At 43.4% G+C, this 27,847-nt stretch overlaps 1 protein-coding gene across 1 annotated transcript; it reads right to left on the bottom strand.

The window, feature by feature from the left end:
- Positions 1-530: 530 nt before the first annotated feature.
- Positions 531-27,598, bottom strand: LOC144509735 (phosducin-like protein 2). The gene is made up of 6 exons (XM_078238550.1): positions 27,515-27,598; positions 25,592-25,712; positions 18,251-18,341; positions 11,961-12,104; positions 3,895-4,100; positions 531-676 (listed from the first exon to the last, which is right to left on the bottom strand). The coding sequence occupies exons 1-6, from the start codon at positions 27,596-27,598 to the stop codon at positions 531-533; spliced, it is 792 nt and encodes a 263-aa protein (XP_078094676.1).
- Between the last annotated feature and the right edge of the window lie 249 nt (positions 27,599-27,847).

Below are 27,847 nucleotides of genomic sequence, written 5' to 3' on the forward strand. Positions count from 1 at the left end.
AGTATTCTGGTAGATTGTGGTGCCTGCGCAATGGTGCCCCTAACAGTACTCAGTCAAATAGGCTCCGTTCACTCCCCCCACTGGAAGGAATCAGATTCTGGCTTGTATTGCACAGAGTGCCGTAAACTCACATAATTTACCTCACCGGAAAAACGGGCAAGGAAACCTCCCATTTTCTCGCCCATTCAACACTCAGAATTGTTCTGACACAATTCCACCCTTAACACTAATGCCAAAATGGAAAAACTGCTCGGGGCTTCACAATATACTTTGGGGTTTTTGCTCTGGTACAATCACAGTTTATAGAATCCACTTTCCTCTATGGTGAACAGAATCTAAGGCTTGATCAGTTCAGCTGAATAAGAAAGTTAGGAAAAATTTACATTCAGATCATCTATCAGACTTAATAAAACTAGCACTTGAACAATGGAACTAGATGGAGTTATGGCAAAATAGAAATGAAAGACAAAATACTTCTCTAGCATCATATTTAATCAATCCTATTGAGCTAGTAACATTTGTTGACAATATCAGGTTTGTTTTTGGTCATTTTTACTACTATATTGAATGGAGCAATCTCGTATTGAAGATGTCATCATGTCTGCGATCTTTTTCTTGGGATTTTCTTCTAAGCATGTCTTTATTGCACCTGAATTTGCGAGCTTCCATTCCAACTCTGAAATGAGAATAACATTTGTGGTACTTTGCATTTTGTTTAAATTCATTCATGGGACATGGGCGTCGCTGGGTGTCCAGCATTTATTGCCCATCCCTAGTTGCCCTTGAGAAGGTGGTGGCGAGCTGCCTTCTTGAATTGCTGCAGTCCACGTTAGGGAGGGAATTCCAGGATTTTGACCCAGCGATTGCGAAGGAACGGTGATATATTTCCAAGTCATATATTCCCATTAACGTGGACATTAGCCATTTATTATCATAGAAATCATAGAAATCATAGAAACCCTACAGTACAGAAAGAGGCCATTCGGCCCATCGAGTCTGCACTGACCACAATCTCACCCAGGCCCTACCCCCATATCCCTACATATTTTACCCACTAATCCCTCTAATCTACGCATCCCAGGACACTAAGGGACAATTTTAGCATGGCCAATCAACCTAACCCGCACATCTTTGGACTGTGGGAGGAAACCGGAGCACCCAGAGGAAACCCATGCAGACACGAGGAGAATGTGCAAACTCCACACAGACAGTGACCCAAGCCGGGAATCGAACCCAGGTCCCTGGAGCTGTGAAGCAGCAGTGCTAACCACTGTGCTACCGTGCCGCCCACGGTAAAAAATTATCATTTTTTATCACATAAATTTTCTATTTGTGATTGAAAAGCAAAACCACTACTTGACAATTTAGAGTGCTTTTGTATTTTGGACTAATGTAGTTGGACTAAAATTTACTTCTATCATAAAAGATAGCACAAACAACTGGAATGGGCAGGATGTATGTACAAAAATTGTAAATAGCTGAGTTTTCAAGACCATTATGCAATGCCAAGCCAGTTTTTCTCACTTTGGAACTAAAAGTGCAATATGCTTTTGCTGATGGACATATAGAGGAGAATTTTACATCCAGTGTGAAGTTAGAACAAGGTTGTGGTGGCGGGGGAGGGAGGGGGGACCAGTAAAATTATGGGGTGCCATGGTGGATTGACTCTCTAACGATATCCCACCTCCAGGGAATTTCAGCAAAAGCTGGAAAGCATTTCGACATTTTTCCTGCCACAAACAGGTGGGAAGCCAATTTAAATATTCAATGACCCAATTAAGCGCCATTTTACCAGGTCACCGAGTGGGGAGGCCACCAGCTGAATGGAAGCTGCCTAATGGCAGCCTTGGGGTATGGTTTATTTAATCAATGAGGGGGCTGTGGACACTGAAGGCAGCACCTGTAGCCATAGTGATCTTCTCAGAGGCGCTTACCCTCCATCAATAGCAGCTTAAAATTTGCTTTACCTGCTGTCGGCTGGAAGGGCCCTTGCCTTTATCAACAATGGCCACCATTCCTAGCAGTGTTGCTGAGGTTCAGTTGGCAGCTCCCAAACTGGTGGACATCTTGAACAACTTGGTGACCCTGGCTACCATTCATAAAATTGAAGAAGGGGCTCTGCTGGCTGGCCGTGCATGTTCTGACAAGTATTTCCAGCTAATGTTGGGATCGCAATAGATTTGACAAATCCTGTCTGTAATTTCCACTACAGTGATCCAAGTGACACCAACTCTAAGGGGTGTTATTGCATAGTTTTTATTTCATTTTGACAGGCGTGCTGCAACAGCCGATACGACAACCATGGAAAAACCTGACCTTTTCGTAAAACTATATGCCAGCTCATGTTTTGTCTTTCTATTTTCTTCTGACTAAAAATAACAATTTCATCCACCTTTAGTGAAAATTAAAGTTTTTGTAAATAATTTGGAACACTTGTCAAAAAGTTCCTAAATCCTCTAATATACTGGGCAGTATTTAATGAACGCAACAGCAGTTTAGCCAGCCTGCTGGAGAGCCAACAAGAGCCCACTGAATCAAACCTCACCGAGACACTTGACAGGCCAGCGGTGGCCCTTCCCCAGTATCAAGTTCCCCAGTATCAAATCATGAGCTGCCAGCCAATCAGAGGCTGGTACCTCTATTGAACAGTAGGGCTATCGGACTGCTACCCATATAACACCTACCTGAGGCCTAGGATCCAGAAGGGACTCAGGCATAGGTGAGTGATGGCAGGAGGGGGTTTTCAGGGTGGAGGTTGAGGGCAGTAAGGGCAGCGTGTTGGGCCCTCAGTCCCTCAGTGACCCCTCCATCCCGATGCCAGGTTCCTCGATCTGGCACTGAGTGCATTTCCACAAGGGAGCCCCCCACCCCGCCCCCTATCCTTACCCAAGGCCAGCAGGAAAACATGTCAGGATTATCTTGTCGAGCTCCCCACATGGCAAGTCCCTTGCCCTCTGCTGGGTTAACACGAGTACCAGCAGGATGCAGCCTTAAGTAGGCATTAATTGCCCATTTGAGGGCCTTAACTGGTGGCCGGGTTGGAAGGCTGCCTGCAGGCCTTTTCACCCCGGACTTAATTGGAGGGGGGGTCTCCAGCTGCCACTCTCCTGCCTGATCAAATGCCCTCCCTGATACTAAATTCACCGAGGGTAGGGTGCGAAATTCCATCCATTGTAATTATTAGATGATATATGATGTAATTTATTCTTATTTATTCTTAGAATAAAGATGGCATGAGCAACGGGACATTTATTCTTCATCCCAGTTACACTGAAAGCATCATGGAGTCAACCCCATTATGGGACTAGAGTCGTGTGTGAGTCCAACTATGTGGGGGCAACAGACTTCCTTTAACTAAAGGACACCAGGGAACCAGTTGGAATCTTAGGACAATCTGGCAGCTTTTATTCTAATTTTTAGCAACATTCACCATATTAATATCAACAGTTGTCAAGAAAGGTCCAGTCAGGACATATTACAATAATGCTAAACAATGGGTATAGTGGCTAACCGTAAGAAATATATAATAAACTGTTCTGGCATAGATCACCACAAATGATATGATTGCCAATAAACTGTTCTGATGTGATTGACATGATAAATGCTTTGAGCTTCTGAACTAGCCGTTTCTTGTGACTACAAATAGGGATTTGCACAACACAAGAAAGCCTCAAAATGACCTTCATTCAGAAATTTCTAATCAGGGAATCACTATTGGCCGCTCAGCTGACATATGAGATGTCAACCAGGGTCAATATCTCCACACAGAGTCAGTGCTTTTCGAGAAGGGGAGAAAGTCAGGGGGAGGGGAAGGTGGGTATGTTTTTGTCATATCTAATCAATGATACCAATTCCAAAATATTGCAGCTATCACTAATATTTTGAATACGTTACCTTCTAACTTCAGATCTGGAGCTCCGCACTCTAATCCAATGAACCTGGCCTTCATTTGACCCTCAAAATACACAAAAATTGTCGGCAAAAATTTGTCTGGGTAGTTCGGAATACAAATGTTTGCAATTGCCTTCATGAATTTTGTTTCTGGATACTTTTTAGCTAGTTGGCTCAAGTGATGATTGATCAAAATGCACATTGGTATGCTGTAGTGGTAAGAAAACAAAACACATTGTCCAATTCAGTTTGTCTTAACTTTTGAAACTTTATATAAACAAAGCTAAATAATAGGAGTAAGTCTCCACAAGAGCTCGCTCGCTCATTTCAATGGAAGAACTGGAAAAAATATATAAATGGCAAAGACAATTGAGAGAAACCCTATGGAAATTCACTCCCTCAAATTTTTATAATTGTCACAATATTGGAAAACCTCAAATGGCAAACCTCTTATGGTAAAATGAAATGCTCAAAATGAATTAATATTTTCTTTAAAATATTATCAGTATATACCAAGTATTAAATATTAGCACAATAACAAAAGAGTGCTTTAATGGAATTCTACTTTTAAGTTACATATCTTTGTTTTCTCTAAAAATTCAGAAAATATTTTGTTCTATTATGTTTTAAGCATGCATTTACTTATCCTCCTCAAGCTACAGGTGCCAGCATGTTCCCTTTCTGCACCCTCTGTGGCAACATATGTGACAGAGGACCAATTACTTTGGGCCTATACTCTGAAAATTCCTTCCTAAACCACTCAGCTTCTCCATCTCACCCCCATTTTCAAATGCTTCTTCAAAGCCTATCTCTTCATTCTCATGCCCATGCCCCTAATTCTTTTGCTATTTGCTTTCTGTTTTTCTCCTTTGTGACATTCTGTGACAACAGTCCTCCCTTGGGACATTTATTATGTTTCAGCCATTTTTCTTGTCCATATTTACCTTCTGTAGTCTAAAGATGTAGGGGGTGATTCTCCCAGTCCGCTGCACTGCTCGAGTAGCGCAGCATGCTGGGAGACATCAGCAGTGGCCATTTTGCAGGATTCCTGCTGGGTGTCATGGCCTCCGCACGTCTCCGATGTTAAGTTTGCCGACGTAATCAGCTCTGCGCCAGAAATCGGCACGGAGCTGATTATCATATGGAAATGTAATTCAAATTGACATTTCCATATGCTTAGCGGGCCCAGGACAGAATTCTTCAGTCCTGCTAGCCTCTCCTCTCCCCCGCCAGGAGATGTTCCCTCCAGCGGCATTTACGACTGCTCCCCACTAACGGGGAACAGACATCTGACCCCGCTGGAGGAAACAGAGGTCATTGAGACCCCCCCGGGAGGTAGGGGGTAAGGGGGGTTTCCCTTGGGCAGTGCCAGCCTGGCACACTGGTACTGACCAAGGGCCAAACTGGCACTGCCCACTGGGCACCAGACAGTGCCAATTAGGACGTGCATCAGTGGGGGGGAACCCACTGCCATTCTGCAAAGGATCGTAAGGGAGGGAGGGATTGAGGACGATTGGGGCTGGCCAGCGAAGTGGGGAGGGGGTTGGGTCTGTTGGTGGGGGGGAGATTGGGGCCAGTGGGGGGGGGGGGGGGGGGGTGGTCAGGGCTGGTCATTGGAATCGGCGGGGTTGGGATTGTCCGGGGGGTGGTCAGTGAGATCGGGGCTAGTTGGCGGGAGGGGGGAATGGGAGGGGGACATGGGGCTGGCTCAGGGATGTCCTGGAGGCCAGTGATCGTGTGTGGGGAGGTCGGAAGGCCAATGATGGGGGATTGCGAGGCTGGCCAGCGATGGGATGGCTAGCAACCTGGAGGCTGGCAATGGGGAGACTACTGCGCACGCGCCAATCTCAGTGCTGAAGATCAGTGCATGCACAGTGGCCTGCTCAGTGCTATGCTGCCGGCCTCTCGGGCAGAAATATACCCTCCCCTTACTTAATAGATGGAATCTTGCTAGGGCAGTCTGTGATGCCCAAGTGTCTGAGAATCACTCTGGTAAGTACCCTAAAAAACGACGGGATTTACTACAATTTTCCTGCATGTTGGGAACTTAGAATTTTTTTGGAGAATCCTGACCGTTATTTATTTTACTCTTAGTTGGCGAACATGTGTGGGGTGCTTGAGTATGCTGGCTGCTTTTCTGAGGCAGCAGGAAGTATAAACGGGATCAATGGATGGGAGGCTGGTTTTCATGATGAACTGAACTATGTTCATAACCCTTTGTAGTTTCTTGCGGTCTTGGGCAGAGAAGGAGACATACCAAGCTGTGATACATCCAGAAAGGATGCTTTCTGGGATGCATCTGTAGAAATTGGTGAGAGTCATAGTGGACATGCCAAATTTTCTTAGCCTTCTGAGAAAGTAGAGGCGTTGGTGGGCTTTCTTAACTTTGGCATTGGTGTACGGGGACCCAGGTCAGGTTGTTGGTGATTTGGACACCTAGAAACTTGAAGCTCTCGACCATTTCTACTTCATCACCGTTGATATAGATATACAGGGAGGGGCATGTCCTCAACTTCGCTTTCTGAAGTCGATAACTATCTCTTTCATTTTACTGACATTGAATATAAGATTAATCTTACCAGGTTTGTAAATTACTCTTTGTGAGTTGAATGTCAAAGCGAATGAATTTGACAGGTTTTTAAAAATTTTGATTGTGATTAAGCATATCCTTATAGAAATCATTCATTCAATAAAACATGTCACCTTGAGTTAATTTGAATGATCAATCTTTTTGTTTCATATTTCAAAATGGCGACCACCTAAACCAACACTGCCATTCATATTTTATACTTTTTTAGTGTATAAGCCTTCCCCACCCCAACCCCTGGTTTTTGGGAGGATTTTCCGAGGTTTCAAAGGTCAATTTATATGCCATGAATTGCAGTATTATCTGTAAAGGGTGAATGAGCAGGGCTACGAGGAAAAGGTGGAGGAGTGGCAAATTGTTCCTCCAGAGAGTTAGCACAGTTATAATCGGCTGAATAGCCTCCATCAGCACTGTAACTTTTCTGTGGTTACTTTTGTCTTTCACATTTAGATTAGTTAGTGTTGGCCTCAGGTTAGTGACCAACCTTCATCTCTTGGCACCTGAGAATAGCCTAACCCCAAGATGGCGCTCTAAGCAAAAGATTCAATACAGTGCCCAAGTTTGCAGATTGAAATAAATCCAATAGTATGAAAAAATAGTGTTCACCGAGGACTGTTTAAAAAGAGAAAAGAGGGTTGTCAATTTAAAAGAAATACAGAACATATAGAATGTTATTTCAGGTTATATGAGCTAAATTAATCACAATCCAATGTTGAAGATGTTTAAAGTTAAAATCGCTGTAAATCTTTTATTGAAGTAATTGAACTGAAAAACAGGAAGGTTCTGCAATGAGCAGATGATCAGCTCTGGCACATTACTGCCAGATAACAAAGTTGAAATTGCTACCAACAAACTTTAGCTTCAGTTGTGGGATCCTAGGACCTTAAAGAGTTTTTTGTGAATCATATTTAACATTTCAGTTAGGTTCAATGTGACTGAATAAACCAAATTCCTTTTTACTTACATTGGATTCAGAAATTTTTACTGTTGTGAGATTGATATTCATGATTCTGCTTATTTTTCTGTGAAAATTGTAAATCAGTGACCTTGCTAATAATCTCAAACATAGGGCCCGATTTTACCAAACCTTCGCGCCCGTTTTCGGGTGCGAAATCATGGTAAAGTTGGGCGTCGGGCCTATACCACGATCTGCACCCGATTCCGAGCAGATCGCGGCTTTACCGACACCCGATTTGGGCGTGGGACCGGCCCGCTCCTGAATTGGGCGGCCCGACGATTTAAATGCATTAGCATGCATGTAAATTGACTTAATGAACCTCACGCCCAACCCTACCGCCGAATCCCACTTTACCGTCTTCTGGCCCGTTCCGGATCCGCACTTTTAGTAACCTACAGAATAAAAGTCCGAAGCGGATTTCTATTCTGCAGGGGAACCTCCGAAGCCCTCTCTGCCCTTTTGAAGTCACCATCCTCCTCGACCATCCTTCGCGGACCCCCCCGCTAACCACCCCGACAGACCCCCCCCCCGCAGATCAGACCCCCCTGGGAGGCAGGCCCCCCCGGCAGACCCCCCACAGGATCAGACCCCCTGGGAGGCAAGCCCCCCCAGCAGACCTCCCCCCCCGGGATCAGACCCCCCTGGGAGGCAGGCCCCCCCGGCAGACCATCCCCCCCCCCCCAGGATCGGACACCCCTGGGAGGCAGGCCCCCCCTCGGCAGAGCACACCCCCAACCTACCTCGATCGCTGGTCTCCCTCCACCATCCTTCCGTTAGCAAGATAAGCTGTATGTCCCTCAGCTAGAACCATTTTGGTCAACACAAAGATGGTCCTTCTGCCTTGTGGGTCCATCTGGCTCACCAAGTCAGTTACAATACTGCGTTCAGCATCTACTGAACCACCTTGGATATAAAGGATAATGAATGGTACTGGTCGATCTTCCTGATGCTATCAGTACTGTAACATCAGGAATGGCTGCTGACACCAAGGATATAATTTTTAGCATAAGCAAGGCTTACATGCAGAACCCTAATGCCATTATCCTTTGTATCCAAGATGGTTCAGTAGATGCTGAACGCAGCATTGTAACTGACCTGGTGAGCCAGATGGATCCGTCACACACCCTCCCCCTCCACCCCCCCCCCCCCCCACCCGCCTAGATGATCTGAGTCAGAGAGCCGCTCTCTCTGCTTTTTTCTCCCCGCCTGGGCGAGCTGCTTCGATTTTTTTTTTGAACTGCGCATGGGCGCGCTGGCAAGAGGATTCCAGGCTCGGACCTATTTGACGCCCAGATTCGGCACTTAGACACAAAATGGTAAAATCAGGCCCATAATGTTGTCAGGAAATTTGGTGGATTTGCTCCCTGAGTCTAGCAGGTCACTTCTGTCTTCTGTTTGTTCAACACTTACCTTGAGGCATATTTTATTGAAAAAAATATTACACAGGGCTAAATAAACTTATAAGTACTCTCTTATAAGAAACTTTCCCTTTCTAATTTCTTGTTCTAATTCTTTCTTCTGTGCTTTAGCTGTTGGATGTTTACAAATTAATTAAGCCCTACAAAACATTCTAGCCTATGCATTTGCATGGCTTCTGGAAACTTCCAAATTGTTAGGTAATTACTTTTCGTAGTAGAAGGGTGTTCAGCAGTGCAAAGGTTAATATGGGACTGGGGGGTAACACAATGATGTAGAGATTCACATGATGGTAGACTGTGTGTAGTAGAGTCTGGAAGCATCATGCTTGGAGACAGCACCCATGCAGTTGGAGAAGTATAGGGTTGTGAGTTACCAATAAACAGTTTATGTTCACCATATAAGTCTCCAGATTTCTTAGTGAGACACCAAACAACCTTACAACATGGTGGCAGATTGTGGAATAACTAAAATGCTGAAAGACAGAAAAAATAAATACAGCAAAGCGGTCTGACCTGAAAAGAACATGGATGGAGGAAAAATCACCAAGAAAATTCTAGTTTCTTCACCCAGCGAGTGCTAAATCTGTGGAATTCACTACCACAGAAAGTAGCTGAGGCCAAAACATTGTCTGATTTCAAGAAGAAATTAGATATAACTTTTGGGGCTAAAGAGGTCAAGGGGTATGGGGGGAAGGAGAGATCAGGATATTGAATTTACTGATCAACCATGATCAGAATGAATGGTGGAGCAAAGGGCCAAATGGCCTATGCCTGATTATATTTTCTATGTTTCTAAAAAGCATGAAAGCAAGTCTTGGAAGCTGAAGGCAGGGGTTTTAAATTGTTTACAGCAGTAGAAGACTCCATTGCATCTCCTTTGGAAGTTCAGCTTCCCAGACCACAATGTCAGCAGACCTAGCAAGTGGATGAGTTAAACCTTTTAAACTTCCAGGCTACAGCAAGCCCTGAAAATTCTTTTAAAAATTTCAGAGTCAGAGGTGCAGTTTGAAAAAAGTTGTCACTAAAAACCTAATCCTGAGGTTGTTGTATAAATAATTGATTGAACATTCTGGGGGAATCACAACTTTTTAATTTTTAAACCCAGTTAAAGGCAAGCAAAAGCCAGGATTTGAAAAGTTTGCAAGTATAAACATAAATGAGCAAGAGAACTCTGCAGGAAATTGTTCCAAGCTGGCATTGCTGAGAAAATCTTTCTTTCAAGCTGAGAGTAATTGCCATTGTAGCAGATCCCACCAAAAGTGGCAAGTGCGAGTAATCCCTTTGTCTCCAGGTGAATGGCAACACCATCCTGAAATTCAGAAAGCTGCAGCAACAGGTCCATAACTAACACCAAAATACATGGTGATTGAGCTCAAGTGAAAGAAAAATAAGTTGTAAAACTGAAGGCAGAGGTTAAAAATTGCCTTCCCAGTATATTTTCCGTGATTTATAAATCCATAAGATGGTCCAGGCTTCTTGTTTTAAAGATTTTCTTCAGAGAGGAGAACAAAGAGAGGAGGAATAAAGTTTACTGCAAAGCCACCTTGGAAGAAAAATGTAAAGAGGTGGTCGTTATGAAAAACAACCTAGAAAGTAAATTAAAGCTACCAGACCAATTTAGACAAAGGCAAGGTCCAAACCAGACCCAAAATTTGGCATTTTAGCCAAGAGGATTTCTAGATTACAAGAGTACATCAGGATTAAGTTAGAAATCAGAAAAAGTACAAGTTATTACATTGAAATTTCTTTTGATGTATTTGCAGAAGGAGGAATCCTAATGTACCGCATTGATGAATCCTCAACCAGCTTTAGTGAAACATTAAAAGCCTTTGATGAACATTTTAATCATCAAGTTGTGGAGCACACGGAGCTTTAAAAAGAGCAATAGAAAACCTTCAGCAAAGCTACAAAAGGGAAGAAGGCGCTACCCGAGCAAACAACACAAGGGTGCCAAAGAGGCAACAAACTTTATGGAAGTAACAAAAATATATCTTTCTGGAAAGCCTGATACATTACACAAACCATAAGTGGCAGTGAAGATCAAGCAGCTAACTGTGAATGAAGGGAAGCTATCTAGTGAACACCAAACTACACAAACACAGCAAAAGGAAAATGAAATAGGGTTGGAAAATGTTTGCATCAAAGCTGAATTAGAAGATCTGAAGCACAAAATTAAAGTTGAGCATATACCTTTGAAAATGCATGATAAACTAAAGTATTAATTGAACCAAACTGTTTGAGATCTGAATAAACATATTTCTGAGGCAAAAGGTAATAACAACTCTGAATTTCATTGTTGGCAAATGGAAGTGGAAGTTGAGAAAACTCAACCAGAACTACAGTACAACAGCAGGCACAAAATCCACTCAAGGAGATTACAGCTTTGAAAGACTCTGAAGATCAATATGTAGTCCGAGAGAAACATGAGGAGTTAAAAGAAGTTGTATTCTACTTGAGAGAAAGCTTCATTGGAACTATCAGCAGTACGAAAGCAATGCATCAAAGTGATGCATTCGTTGGCAAGAGGTCAACAAGAAAATAAACAGTTGAAAGAATATCTAATTGTCCTTCAAGATCAAACACAAATATAATACATAATTCTTCAGCAGCTTGAAGAAATGGAGGCTACCTTGAACAGCAGTATGAAAGAACAGAAAAAAACTCAAGGAGACTCTGTTAAATTATCAGAAATCTCAAGATGAAGTAATTGAGCTTCACAAAGAAAAGAAAAACCTAGTGAAAGTCCTTTCGATGCTCCAAGGATCCCTCAGTTAAAGTTTGTTCTTCTGTAAAATTGTAAAGTGAAACTAAATGAATTTCATTTCACACTAAAGGAACTGAAGAACCAGTTGGAAAAGACTCAGCAATCTTCTATTTTCAAAGAGGAAGACACACTGAATAATGTTCTACCATTTAAAACTTTACAATAATACTGGTAAATTTTCCTGAGTAAACACAAATAATCTTCCAGCATTTGTCAGTCATAAATGATATCTGATGTGAGATGTTATGGTCTGAAAAATTAATTGCATCAATGTTGCATGTCGAAACACGGAAGTTAATAACACAACTAAAAATACATCTGTTAAACTGATTAACTACATACCCAGGCCTATAAAGGTGAAGTATGACCCAAATTTCTTCTCCTGCGTAAGTAATTTGCTTTACGTACTCATCTCCTTGAAGTTCAGCCAATTCACCAAATTTACTTTTTGTTTGTCGGGCTTGCCACTCTGCCAGACGCTTGCGCCTAAAACACAAACATGAGCCATTTTCAGTGTGGCACTGCTCTGCTTAAAATCTGCTTTCAAAGAAGCCTATGGAATCTACATCTGTATACCTATTTAGAATCAGAAATTTCAGTATGGAAGGTGGTTTTTTGGCCCATTGTGGTTCTGCAGTGCTATCTCCAAATCAGAACCATTTGCTGTAATTCCCTTTTTTTTTCTCTCGCCATATTTTCAAATCTTTAATTTTCAAGAGTCTGAGTATCTGGGGTCCCACTGTGTGTAGGTAAGTGTAATGAAGTGCTCATCCATGCAAGCATAAGGCAACAGACTCTGTTCCAAATGTATGAGACTGGGACTGATGTCCAAGGGCGAGAATTTGCTAGTGTGGTTGTTGAGGGTTTAAACTAGAATGGCAGGAGGTTAGGAACTTAGGCAGGGTGACAAGGGAAAGAGAAACAAGGACAGCAGTAAAAGTAAGAACAGTAAAATGCAAACATAATAGACAGGGTAATCAAGAGTGAGAGGCAAATAGGGCCACAGCACAAAGAAAAGTTAGGATGATTAAAAATGGTAAAACAAGTCATCTCAACGTATCTTAATGCACGAAACATTCGGAATAAGGTAGATGAACTGACAGCACAAATCGAGGTAAATGGATGTGATCTTATAGCCCTTATGGTTAAAAGGAGATCAAAACTGGAACTTTAATATCCAGGAATATTTGAACTTTTGGAAAAACAGGAAGGAATGAAAAGGTGGTGGGGTAGCACCCTTAGTAAGAGATTAAATTACGTCGGTTCTGAGAGAGAATCTAGGCTCGGATGATGTAGAGTCCATTTGGGTGGGATAAAAAACAGTAAGAGAAAGGGTAGGAAGCGTGTATAGACCCCCAAGCAGTAGCTACACTGTGGAAAGAGTATAAGTCAGCAAATAATATGGGCATCCAAAAAGAATATAGCAATGATTATGGGTGACTTTAATGTTTATGTTGATTGAGTTAATCAAGTTAAGTTAATCAAATTGAGTTTTTTGAAGGGGTAACCAAGGAGGTAGATGAGGGCAGTGTAGTTGACGTTGTCTACATGGAATTTAGCAAGGCCTTTGACAAGGTACTGCATGGTAGGTTGTTGCATCATGGGATCCAGGATGAGATAGCCAATTGAATACAAAATTGGCTTGATGACAAAAGACTGAGGGTAGTTGTAGAGGGTTTTTTTTCAAACTGGAGGCCTGTGACCAGCGATGTACCTCAGGGATTGGTGCTGGGTGCTCTGTTATTTGTCATTTATATTAATGATTTGGATGAGAATTTAGGAGGCATGGTTAGCAAGTTTGCAGATGACACCAAGATTGTGGCATGGTGGACAGTGAAGAAAGTTATCCAGGATTGCAATGGGATCTTGATCAATTGGGCCAGTGGACCGATGAATGGCAGATGGAGTTTAATTTAGATAAATGTGAGGTGATGCATTTTGGCAGATCAAACCAGGGCATGACTTATTCAGTTAATAGTAGGCTGTTGGAGAGAGTTATAGAACAAAGAGATTTAGGGGTACAGGTTCATAGCTCCTTGAAAGTGGAGTCACAGGTGTGGAGATGCCGGCGTTGGACTGGGGTAAACACAGTAAGGAGTCTAACAACACCAGGTTAAAGTCCAACAGGTTTATTTGGTAGCAAACGCCACAAACATTTGGAGCGCTGCCCCTTCATCAGGTGAGTCACTCACCTGATGAAGGGGCAGCACTCCAAAAGCTTGTGCTACCAAATAAACCTGTTGGACTTTACCCTGGTGTTGTGAGACTTCTTACTGTGCTTACCCCAGTCCAACACTGGCATCTCCACATCATAGAAAGAGTGCAGAAAATATTTACTAGGATGCTACCAGGACTTGATGGTTTGAGTTATAAGGAGAGGCTGGATAGACTGGGATTTTTTTCCCTGGAGCGTAGGAGGCTGAGGGATGATCTTATAGAGGTCTATAAAACAATGAGGGGCATAGATCAGCTAGATAGTCAACATCTTTTCCCAAAGGTAGGGGAGTCTAAAACTGGAGGGCATAGGTTTAAGGTGAGAGGGGAGAAATACAAAAGGGTCCAGAGGAGCAATCTTTTCACGCAGAGGGTAGTGAGTGTCTGGAATGAGCTTCCAGAGGTAGTAGTAGAGGTGGGTACAATTTTGTTTTTAAAAAAGTATTCAGACAGTTACATGTGTAAGATTCTTATAGAGGGATATGGGCCAAACGCAGGCAATTGGGACTAGCATAATGGTAAAAACTGGGCAGCATGGACAAGTTGGGCCGAAGGGCCATTTCCATGCTGTAAACCTCTATGAGTCTATGACTAAGTTGAAAAGGGAAGCTATGACAGTAAATTCGTAGAGTACATTGGGGATAGTTTCCGAGAGCAACGTGTCATGGAGCCAACCAGGGAACAGGTTATCTTGGATCTAGTAATGGGTAATGAGGCAGATTTAATAAATGACCACAGAGAAAAAGATCCCCTTGGAAGTAGTGATCATAACATTATAAAATTTAATATTCAGTTTCAGAGTGAGAAATTTGGGTCAGGGGCAACTGTGTTTAACTTGAATAAAGGGAATTACAGTGAAACGAGGCTAGAGTTAGCTCAAGTGGACTATGCAGATAGATGAGCAGGAAATACAGTAAGCCTGCAGTAGCAGGCATTTAAAGAGGCAATTCGTGACTCTCAGCAAAAATATATCCCAGTAAGGAGGAAAGATTCTAACAGAGGGTAAACAAACCATGGCTAACTAAGGAAGTTAAGGAGAGATTAAGTTGAAAGAAAAAGCATATAAGGAGGCAAAAGTCAGGGATCGCCCCGAAGACTGGGATTAATTCAAAATCCAGCAAAGGAGGACTAAAAAGATATTAAATAGAGAAAAAATAAACTAATAAACTACGAGGGCAAACTAGCGAGGAATATAAAAACTGACAATAAGAGCTTGTTTAAATATGTAAAAAGGAAAAGCGAAGTCAAAGTGAACATTGGCCTCTTAAAAACGAATGTGGGAGATAGTTATGGGGAACATTGAAATCGCAGAGGAATTAAACAGATAATTTGCATCAGTCTAATGGTGGAAGATACTTTGAACATCCCATTAATATTAAAGAATACTGGGGTGGAATTAAGTACCATCACGAGAGAAATAATATTAGACAAACTAATGGGGCTAAAGGCAGATAAGTCCCCTGGCCGTGATGACTTGCATCCTCAGACCCTAAAAGAAGTAGCTACAGATATAGTGGATGTATTTTTTGTAATTTTCCGAAAATCCATGGATTCTGAGAAGTGCTGGAGGATTGGAAAACTGCCAATATCCCTATTCAAAAAGGGAGGGAGGCAAAAGTCAGGTAAATGTAGGCTGATTACCCTCACATCTATTGTTGGAAAAATGTTGGAATCAATTACTAAGGAAGTAATGACAACACATTTGGAAAATCATATCTAGTCAGAGTCAACACGTCAAACACAATAGTGAAATCTTGTTTGACTAATTTTGGGGGGTTGCACAGTGGCACAGTGGTTAGCACTGCTGCTTCACAATGTCAGGAACCCGGGTTCGATTCCCGGCTCGGGTCATTGTCTGTATGGAGTTTGCACATTCTCCCCGTGTCTGTGTGGGTTTCCTCCGGGTGCTCTGGTTTTCTCCCACATTCTGAAAGACGTGCTGGTTAGGTGCATTGACCAGGCGCCAGACTGTAGCAACTAGGGGAATTTCACAGTAACTTCATTGCAGTGTTACTTGTGACTGATAAATAAACTTTAATTTATTAAGAGTTTTTCGAAGAAGTCTCAATCAGAGTGGATAGAGGAAACCAGTGGATGTGTTATATTTGTACTTCTAGAAGGCATTCGACAAGGTACCTCACAAAAGGTTAAGTCATAACATGGTATTGGAGATAGTACATGGAGGTAGGCATGGATAGATAGTTGACTAATAGGCAAGAAACAGCCAGTGAGGATAACGGGTTCTTTTCCATTTGGTGACCTGCAACCAGTGGGGTTCCACAGACATTAATGCTGGGATCATAACTGTTTACAACATGTATTAATAACTTAGAGGGAGGAAGCAAATGTACTGTAGGCACACTTGCAGAAGACACAAAAATAGGTGGAAAGGCAAGTTGCAAGAGGGATACAGTTTCCATAGAGATATTGATGGGTTATGTAAGTGAGAAAAAAGTTGGTAAATTGAGTATAATATGGGAAAATGTGAAGTTTTTTATTTTGGAAGGGAGAACAAAAGAACAGAATATTATTTAAATAGAGAAGAACAGCAGAAAGCTGCAACACAAAGAGACTTGGGGCGTACATGTGCATGAAACACAGAAAGTTAGCACATGGGTGCAGCAGGCAATCAGGAAGGCTAATGGAATGTTGGCCCTTATTTCAAGGGGGTTGGAGTATAAGAGTAGGGAAGTCTTGTTGCAACTCTACAAGGTACTGGTGAGACAACATCTGGAGTACTGCGAACAGTTTTGTTCCCCTTATTTAAAGAAAGATGTTATTTCATTGGAGGTAGTTCAGAGAAGGTTCACTTGGATGATCCCTGGTGTGGATGAATAGCCTTACGAGGAAAGGTTAAACAGGTTGGGACTCTGCTCATTGGAATTTAGAAGAATGAGAGGTGGTCTCACCGAAACATATAGGATTCTTGAGGGGCTGAAATTCTTAGATGCTGAGAGGATGTTTCCCCTCATGGGAGAGACTAGAGCCAGAGGGCATAGCCTCAGAATAAAGGGGCAGTGCCATGGGGCATTGCCAGGACACTGCCTGATTATGTCTCTCTCCCCTGGGGGATATGCGTACCTTTACAACCCTGGGGAGACCTGCACGACAGGTTCACGGCAGAGCTAATGTCATTTTGGCACGGTGTCAATATGTGGCAGTGGGGGATCAATATCTGTTGAGGGGCAGGTTAATAACATTTAAATATATTCAAATGAATGTACAGCAGGTTCACACCCATTATGGGTGTGAACTTGATGACATCGCCATAAGGGGCAGGGAAGATCCGAAATCTCGTTCTCGTGGCAAAAACGGTGACTTGCAGATCTTGACGCCACACCGGCATTCACATGGATGGCAAACACAGGCCCAAGATCGCACACATTGTGTACATTTAAAGCTGAGATATATTTTTGATCGGTAACAAAATCAAGGGTTATGGGGAAAGGAAAGGAAAGTGGATGTGAGGAATGTTGGGCAGCCATGATCCTATTGAATGGCAGAGCAGGTTTGAGGGGCCGAACAGCCTTCTCCTGTTCCTACCTCTTATGGTTTGATGGCGTGTGCTGGAGTTTTTTCTGTGAAAGGGGCAATCTGCAAGTGCTTGCAGGGGCTTTGCAGCAGTGCTTGGCATAAAGTGTCATTGTAAGGTGGAGTAACATATGGCTGCTTCATCATAGATAACCCTGAACTTCTTTATTGGCCAAAGTAAACGTACATATAAATTTTCAGCTCCTAAAGGGATTCAACAGAGGTGATCAAACCCTTGCGAGATAAATTAATTCTGGTTGCTTAGGGTTTCCTTTCAGACTTAACTGCACAGAATTTGTGTAGCACAAGAATCCCGCTCAATATACTCCACACAATATTGCAGGTTGAGGTGAGCAATTGCTTGTTCTTCCCAGTCGGAAAATGGCTTCTAGTAAGAAATGTGGTGGAGAGGTTAGGAATGTGAGAGCTTTCATATTTGTAACTGTCCACTTGCTGACACAATGTTGTCCTTGTTTGAGGCAGGCAGAGAGAGAGCCATCCCTTACAAGGACCCATGGAATCTTAGGACCAGACCAGGACCCAACAGGATCATATCCTTATGGTGTAATATTTCCTCTGCATTCCCATATGCTCATGCAGCAGAAAGAATGAACTGATGTTGATTAATTACTTTCACATACTCACAGTTCTTATATAGCAATCCATTAATTCTTTGCAAAATTATGTGTGTAGATAAACGTACGTCAACTATCATACCTCTGAAATTAAAACTACATATAAGTAGGCTTGCTCTCTTTGATCTGAAAATGACACAATACTCAGTACACCAATGCAAACAGATCCTTTCTTTCTGATAGAACAGTTGTATTTGAGCTCACAGCATCATGCTATCTTATTGGTGAAGCTAAAGAAATCTTTGCACTAACCTGTACATTTCAATAGCACGTTCATCCTCCTCATCAAACTCATCTTCTGCTTCCTTTAGCTCTACAAGGTTCATCTTTTCGTAAGGTTTAACTGTAAGAAGCAACGTTTTTAATATTATTTTGACACAAAATTTCAGTTCAGTGTCTGCTACTTCCTCATTCCCCATTATAATTTTCCTGTCTAAACCTCTAGGGACCAACGTTTCCTTTACTTATGCTCCATTTTATGGACTCATCTAAGTTCTCACAATCTGTTTTTTTATTCCTGGTTAGCTTATCAGCATTTTCTATTTTGCCCTTTTTATCAACATTTTGGTCAGTATTTTCTGGTTTCTAAAACAGTCCCAATCCTCAGATTTAATTCTTTGTAACATTATAAGCTTCTTCTTTCATCTAATACTATCCTTAACTTCCCGAGTAGCCACTATGCTTCCCAGGAAGTTATGGTCGCAGAGTGGGAGCATCTCCAATCATGTTTCCAGTGGAGAACCTCACCTGCCGGAAGAACCATCAAAAATTTGAGCATGTATTCTCTTAATTTCCTGACCATTAAATTAAAAATGCATGGTTAGAAAATCATGGGTGACATGCAGATCTGACACGCGAGGCTCTTCAACACCAGTGTGGACTGCTAACATTGCTGTTAAATTCTTAGATTTAGTTAAAGCTAATTTTTTGTTTGGACTATTTCAAATAAACTTTGTATATTTTCTATCGCTATGTGGCGGCACAACAAAAACACTCCACAGTCTATTCCAAATGAGGTTTCTTTATATTAAATCAAGTTGACTGAATGAAGCTGGAGAATGATGTCAACAATGGACAGGAACTTTGTACAGTTCTGTTAGGTCAGTAATGTGTTTCTAACATTTTATACACTCGTTAGGAATGCAAAGTAAAACATACTGGTAAGAATATTATTTTATGTTCTCACTGGAATAAAAGTGTGACCAAAATGTTTGGGTGGAATCTTGAGCCCAGATTCTCCATACGTGAAACTCTACATAAGCGTGAACCTGGCGTCTTCACCTCCAAGGGAAATATTGGAGGTGAGCGCTCAGGTGGTGATGCGCGATTAATTCACTCGGGAGGCTGGATCGTACCCGGGAAATAAAGGCTTTTATTAGCAATAAGAATGGAGCATATTGCTTAACAATACAATCCCAGACTAAAGGGTCACTAGGAAGTGCAGTGACCTTTATACTCCTATAGGAAGGCGGAGCCAACCGGAGTGTACCACAGAACAATACCAACAGGTGGAACACCCCAACCCTAACCCCAACAGTAACAAGAGTAACATATGTACAAGTACCCATAGTGATAACCATCTATGGTTCAGTACCCATAGTGGTAACCATCTATGGTTCACCACAGGTGGCCATTTCTCCTCAGCCTGTCCAACACTTAAGAGGCAGCAGGGAAAAGGCTGGCGACACAGATAAGTACAGCTCGGGGTTAGGTGTGGGTGTCACTCTCGCCAGACCAGGGAGGAAGGGAATGGGCAGGTAGGATGCCAAGAGAAAATGGAGGCTCAGCGCTGTTCACCATAGTGATTTACAGGGGCAATAATGTGGGAATATGGCTTTTGTGTCAGAGAAGATATTGAGAGGAAGAGCAGATATTAACTCAGTGAATGTGAAGCATTTGGGTGGAGGGATGAGGGTCAGGGCCATGGTAGCACTCCTCATATCTCATTGAGGTGTTCTTACTCTTTCTGTGCTTGATTCAGGAGAATCATGGAGCCTGTGGAGTTGGCTTTTCTACTAATCACGATTGACCAGCAGCAGAGACAACGCCATGCTGCCGCATGTACCCAGGACCAGGGGCCTGCAGCTGTACGGTGAGCAGGAGCAGAGGATCAAACTCAGAGACAGTACCGGCCTAGAATCTTCTGGTCAAGGTGCTCATTCCTTAAGATGCCAGAGCCTCAGTGCTGGAGAAGGCTGTGTCTGTCCCAGGTGATGGTGGAACATCTCTGCCACATACTGCACAAGCTGGCATCCCATGGAACTGGAGGACACCCAATGTCTGTGGTCCTTAAAGTCACAGCCAGACTAAACCTTTTCATCAGCGGCTCCTTCCAGTGCAGCACAGGGGACATCTGCAACATCTTCCAGTCTGCCACTCACAAATGTTCATCAAGGTCACAGATACTCTGTATGCAAGGGCAGAGATGTTTATAAACTTGGATTAGGATCAGGCGAGCCAGGACACCAGGATTCTGGGCGTCACCTTCATAGCAGGGATGTCCCTGGTGCAAAGTGACATTGACTACACCCATGTGGCTCTTAGGTCACCATCCTGGCTGGTGACGTCATTTATGAACCACAAGGGATTCCACTCCCTCAACATCCAACTTGTCTGCAACCACACAATGTGCATCATGGAGGTTTGTGCCCATTTCCCAGGCAGCACCTATGAGACTTATATACTGGGTCACTCGCAAATACCAGCTGTCTTTGGGGGAGAGTGGAGGCTGGAGGGTTGTCTCCTCAGGGACAAGGGACACCCACTAAGAAAGTGGCTGATGATCCCAATGCGGAGGCTAAAAACACCAGCGGAGACTCGATACAATGAGACTCACGCTTCAACGCGTGTGCTGGTTGAGCAGGCCATTGGGCTGCTGAAGATGTGGTTCAGGTGCCCGGACTGGTTGGGGGATGCCCTAAAATACAGAACCCTGAGGATCTCCCACATTATTGTGGTGTGTTATGCACTCCACAACTTAGCGCTGCAGAGGGGAGACCACCTGAAACAGGAGGAGATGGGCGAACGCCACATCTCCTCAGGCAAGGGGGATGTTGAGGAGGGAGATGGGCATGATGAAGCCAAGGAGGAGGAGGAGGTGGAAGGCAGGGCTATGAACAGAACCAGACTGTGCCACAGAGCAAGGAAGGCCTTTGTAAGATCTCATTTTGGGGATGACCGGGAGTAGCCCATTTTAAATTGCCCCCTACCCCTGGGTATCAGGTAAAACCAAAAATGTGGTGTCAGCATCATCCAACCAATGTTGTATGTCTTCATGGGCAGGGGGCTGAAGCCACTGGCCGGACTCTGCAGGGGAATGATGATAAATTGCTGTGAGGACAGATCGATGGTCCTCTCATCCTCCGCAATAAAAATGACTCCTGCCTGACAGAGAGCTGAATGTTCCCTGCCAATGAATGGGCACATTGTGGTCTTCATAAACAGTTTAAGATGAGCATCAGGTGCTGGTGGCCTCTTTGGGATAAGTGCTCAGCTTTTCAGTTTCAGCTTTCACTCGAGGTGGGCAGGTGCTCAGTATTTCGACAGCCCCTTGGCCTCTTGTGCACAGGTGCAATGTTGCAATGTTGTGCTGGTTAGGTGCATTGGCCATGCTAAATTCTCCCTTAGTGTACCCGAACAGATGCCCGAATGTGGAGACTAGGGGATTTTCACAGTAACTTCATTACAGTGTTAACGTAAGCCTACTTGTGACTAATAAATAAAATTAAATAAAAATGCTGTAACCTTGATGATGTGGTTGGGAACCTTGATGATGAGGGAGTTGGGAACGTCCCTTCCATGAATAGTGTTTCGGGGATTGGGGAGAGGTTGTCTGCGGCAGGGCACCTATAGTTTCTACAGTGCAGGAGAGATATAGTACAGCTATTCTCACACTCATCAGGAATGAAGCGCTGGGTGTGTGGAAGGGTTTGCATAGCTTTAGGCATCAAGTGACCTACTGGAGGCTCTGTGGGTGAAAAAAGTGAATATTTATTCTTGAAATATATACAGTGGTGACCTTTCTACATTTGTGCCCACTTTCACCTGTACCAACTAGGTGCCTATAACTTCCTACCCCTCCTTACCCTCGCATTACATCTAGGTGCTTCCCCAGGATTCACAGCTGAGGTTAGAGAGGCCTGCTGACTTCCACATCCTGTTGCCTGAGATTACCTTGGCGGATGTCCCCTGTTGGGTCTGGACCTTACGGGCTCAGCAGAGTCCTGGCCTCTGGCATCCCTCTGGGTGCCGGTTTCCGGGACGTCCTCCCTCCTCTGCCTGCTATGGATTTTCAGCTGTGAAGTACTCACCAGTGAGTGACCTGGAAGCATGTCTATTTTGTGAAGCCACCGAGTAGTGAGTATCAGTGGTGGTGCCAGATGTGGATGACACTGTGATGCATCTTCAACGGTGGGATCCAAGAAGTTTCGCTCAGAGTTGCTCGAGTCTGGTTGGTCCAGGACTCAAGGATGGTCTGGGCTGTTCAGCTGCTTTGCCTGCAAGAGCAGGCAGATGGCATTAGTGCGTCACTGGCAATAAGGGAGGGACACTGATCACTCACTTGAGACTTGAGGATTGACAGTGTGTCTTGAGGATTCTCACGTTTGGCTGCTGCCCCCACTTCACCATCAGTGCAGGCACAGTCTTCCTTCTTCCCGGCCAGCGCGGGTGCTCTCCACTTGAAACGCATGAGGGTTCAGAGCTCGGGCGTGACTCCAGCAGACTATGCCAGCTCACACTTGCTGTGGTTGAGTTTGTCCACAATGATACAGATAGGGAGAGTAGGCAGGAGTTGTGAGATTGAAGATGGTGATGAGGTGTGGCAGACGTGGGGCTTGAGCGAGAGTTGCAGTTTGAGGAGCATAGCAGCTACTGGTGGGAACAGTGTGATTGTGGGAGGAGGGAGGGGAGCCTTATACCTGGCGTTGGCACCCACTGAGGTGGCGGGGAGAGAGATGAAGTTGGAGGTGGGAGGGGTGGATGAGGGGATCCAGAAAGAGACCAGGCTTGATTCACTTACCGTGGCTGAGCAAATAAATTCATTCATTTTCTTCCAATACTAATGTCACATCCTCTTTTGCAGTGAGCTGGCACTCACTATATCCCACGCGGGAGCAGTGACCCTTCTTCTGGAGCGGGGGTAGAGTGCATCCCGCCTCTGCTGCACACCATCCAGCATCCTGGTCAGGGCTCCCTCCAAAAAGCAAAGTGCCGACTTCTTGGCCACCATCCCCAGGGGCAAATGTGAAACAAGCCGTTTATATGGGACTTCCCAGTGATTGTGGCGATTAAGTTGTGGTGCGTTGGGTGAATCAGAGGGAGCACTCCGTGAGCGCAGTGTGATTCTTGTGCGCATAAAAATGTGTACTAATGAGGCATAAGTCATCGGTCAGAAATCCTGCCAGATGCTCCATTTTTCACGCTAGAAGCAACACACTGCCAAATTCTCACAAGATTCCACCCATAATGGTGCTCCTGTTCTCCTGCTGAAATTTAGTAATTATTGAATTTAAAAAGTCATAAAATATTCAAACATTATGCAGAAATTGGCACATATTTGAAGAACGTTTGTGATTATAGGTAGTTAATATGCTAATGAGTTTTGATAATCTTTCCCCATATATGATAAATAATTAATTATTGCTCAGCTAGCCTGAGCAATTGGAAAACATCTCTTACTCATGAGCAACAGAAGGAAATAAAGCACAGATACAGGCAGTAAGTCAGGCCTCGTAAGTCTATCCTGAAGAATAGAATATGAAAGATAGCAAGAAAATCCATGGATGTGGGGAAGGTTCGTGCATTCATCAATTTGTAGTATTACGCACAGGCAACTTATGATTGAAATAAATAATCCGCATCTTAACTGTTGCTGACAACACTATAAATAAAACAACTAATGATTTATATCTCATGATCTCGCCATCAGAGAAGTTTGAAGAGTACATTTGTGAGAGATGTAAGTCTGATTCAGGTCATAAAGGTTTATGATTATCATTGCTGTCCTCGGCTATTGAACAAATAGATAAAGGGCAGTTGAGTCAATTCCCACAAATGTGAGATGTTTGGATTGCTTTTGGGAATGAGTGACAACACAAAACCCAATATAATAGTCCAAAAATATGCGGGTTATGTGGATTGGCCATGCTAAATTGCTCCTTAGTGCCAGGGGGATTAGCTAGGGTAAATGCATGGGATTATGGGGATAGGGCCTGGGTGGGATTCTGGTCAGTGCAGACTCGATGGGCCGAATGGCCTCCTTCTGCACTGTAGGGATTCTATGAATGGTAGGCCCATAGCAGAAAGCAGACAGCAGGTGTTGGCAGATCATACAATTATGATAGCCATCACTGCCCACTCTATTCTCCGTCCTCTTAATGCTTACTTGCAGCAAAGTTCTCTAACAGCAATAAAGAGTTAAATATGTACTTTTCTAATACACCGACATGCATATCTGAGAATTCTAACTATGAACGTGGCAGAGCTTGAACCTGAACTGTTTAATTCTGTGGAATACTCCTGATGTATTTACCCAGTCAGGGACTGGCTAGCTTAGATGACTAGTGTGTTGTCCAAAGGAACGGCAACAGCACAGGTTTGATTGCTGTTGCGGATGAGGTAGACTTGGGCCCTATATCCTCACCCTGTCCCTGAGAGGGGAAGGCAATATCAAACCACCACTGACAAAAAAAACTGTGAAGAAAACAGTTTAGGACGAAGCATAATGGGACAGTGAGCGATAAATCAGCCTTCAGATAGTAAAGTTTATTTATTAGTCACAAATAAGGCTTACATTAACACTGCAATGAAATTCCCCTAGTCGCCACAGTCCTGCGCCTGTTCGGGTCAATGCACCTAATCAGCATGTCTTTCAGACTGTGGAAGGAAACCGGAGCACCCAGAGGAAACCCACGCAGACACAGGGAGAACGTGCAAACTCCATACAGACAGTGACCCAAGCTGGAAATTGAACCCGGGTCCTTGGCGCTGTGAGGCAACAGTGCTAACCACTGCCACCATGCCACCCATAGGTAGTGCACTCATAATATGACAGATTTACCCAGTGTGCCATCATTCCTTTCTGCTAATAATTTTTATATTTGTGGCATCTTTAAAAGCAATGGTAGAAACTGATTAACACTCCATTTTGTTCAACAAAAAAGGTAAAAGTAACATATGTTTTGATTAGGGATTTCAGTACAAACTCACACTGGGGCGGCATGGTGGCACAGTGGTTAGCACTGCTTTCTCATAGCACGAGGGACCGGGATTCGATTCCCGGCTTGGGTCACTGTCTGTGCAGAGTCTGCATGTTCGCCGTGTGTCTGCGTGGGTTTCTTCCAGGTGCTCTGGTTTCCTCCCACAGTCCGAAAGATGTACTGGTTAGGTGCATTGGCCATGCTAAAATTCTCCCTCGGTGTACCCGAACAGGTGCCAGAGTGTGGTGACTATGGGATTTTCACAGTAGCTTCATTACAGTGTTAATGTAAGCCCACTTGTGGCATTAAACTTTAACAAAAACTTTGCTCTCATATTAATTATTAGAAATTTTTGTTTTTCATGTTCGCATTTTAAACAAAATTAAACTTTTACCTTTAGCTTCTTCCTGTAAACGCAGGACCATTTCTTCAACTTCATCCCTTTGCTTTTCTTTTGGAGGAATGATGCCAAAACTCCGCAAGGCATCATTCCATTCTGTGTCTTCATTGGGATCCTATGGGGGAAAATATCGGAATTAGAGTGATCTGTTTTTTGTTTTCAAATTGATAGTTGTAACGTCTGTCAGACCATGAGTTTACAATTTTGTACAAAGTAGGCACAGAAAGATCATATTTGATAACAAAATCAGTCAACATGTGATATGCTAAATCATACCAAAATGTAACAAGTCTGCTGCTCGAAAAACATTAGTTTTTATTTGTTGATTGAATGGTCACATTTGCACAGTGCGGATTGCACAGCAGTAATGCAACATATTGACGTACCATTGGTCTAAACCATGGCATTGGGGTGCAGGAGTAATTTCCCAACATAACCAAGTTCTGAATCTCATCTATTTTGCTGTGAGGAGATGCTGAGTGAGTGGTTGTAAGTTGAAAAGAAAGTTATCTATAAGCAGAATGCCACGGAGTTGCCAAGTGCTCCATAGTGCACTCCAATTGTGCGAATGCATTATACGTTACTGCATACAATCCAGATCGAAGTTGCTGCATATTCAACAGCAATCTCTTCACAGCATTCTCTTTTGCAGAAAATATGAGCATTTTTCTTTTGCCCATTTATGGACTCCTTTCTCAAGCAAAAAAACAGAGTGAATGGGTAAGGAATTGATTGGAGAAGAAGGCGCATTACCTATTTGATGACTGAGGATTTGGAGATACTTTTCCTGATGCGAGTTTGATAGCAATTGCTTGTTTCGAACAAGATTTTTCTGATGGTGGAATTTCCCACCGTGCCACTTAGAGTCGGTATGTGAACACATCCCCTCCAGTATTGTCTGTCCTGTGGCCATTTAATGTTTGGCAGGACATTAATTGGCTAACGGTAAGATTTCCATTCCCCCTTAGAGAGCTGCTGGCCAATCAGATTGCAGGCAGTTCTGTAGTCCCATGTTCTAGCGGTGGCCCCGTATAGTATGGGAGACAGGTGGGCAATGGGCAAGACACCCACTGGATTTTAAAAGCGTGCCCACCCTCCCCCCCCCGCCCCACCCACCCCCCCCTTCGCCCACCCCTCCCCAGCTTCCAAACCTGCTGGCTGTGGACCGTAAAATTGGTTATTGTCACTGCAGCGAACCTGACTGAATGAACGCCCTGTTAATGTGTATCTGCATGTTCAAGTTGCAACACCTTAGGTTGCTGTTTTGTTTGTATGTCAAGGTGATAACTTAGTGATAGCACATTGTCACTGAGTCAGAAAGTTATGGTTTCAAAATCTGTTCTTGAACTTAAAATCTTGGATTACACTTCAGTGCAGCACCGATGGAGTGCAGCAGTGTTGTAGGTGTGATCTTTCTGATGAGCTGTGCAACCAAGGTTCTGGAAAGAGGAGCAGGATCAGTGCCCTAGCCATCATTTATTCCTGAACCAACAACATCAGGACAAATTAACTGATCAATCATTGCAATTGCCATTTGTGAGACTTGGTTATGCCAGTTGGCTGCTGCAATTGCCTGCACAGTGGTGACTAGACACAAAATTATTTCTCAACACACAGTGCCTATTCCAGCCCTTCTCCAGGCCTTTAGAAGGATCCTATTGCTTTGAATCCTATGGCTCTGGTCAAAAGTGATTAATTGACTGTGAATTGCTGAAGATGTGAACGATAAATCTGAGAACTTTCTTTCTATATTATAATGGGACAGGCCTGAGCTTTAGAAGGTTCAGAAATGTCACACTTTTAACCTTCTTGATGGATTTGACACCCTTGATATTCTTACAAATAAGAGCATGGAGGGAATGGAGGAAACCACAGTAAATCTAAAGAACTTCACCAAAATGAGGACTAATATCATACATCTTCAATGCCCTTCTCATGCATTGGCGATAGAAGGGGCTTTAAGAAAGCAGGTTTAATGTCATTCTCTAGGGAGTGGGTCATGTCTATTACCAATCCTTGTAGCCCACTGGTGCTGCATATTGTTCAGCATTACTAAATAACTTCAACCAGCCTTTGGAAGTAGTGAAAGCATCCTGTTCAAAATAATTTGCAGTCCTGTTAGTTTCCATTCAAGAGCCATCAATGAAAAGCTGTTCCTTGAGTTTCAGTTTAAGGGCTGTGACAGACTCTAGGGTGTTCTACAAATGCTGAAAGCTTCCTGCAATTGACTACATGTGTGTCACACTGCCA

The sequence above is a fragment of the Mustelus asterias genome, chromosome 1 (genome assembly GCF_964213995.1).
Source record: "Mustelus asterias chromosome 1, sMusAst1.hap1.1, whole genome shotgun sequence".
Classification (NCBI taxonomy): Eukaryota; Metazoa; Chordata; class Chondrichthyes; order Carcharhiniformes; family Triakidae; genus Mustelus; species Mustelus asterias.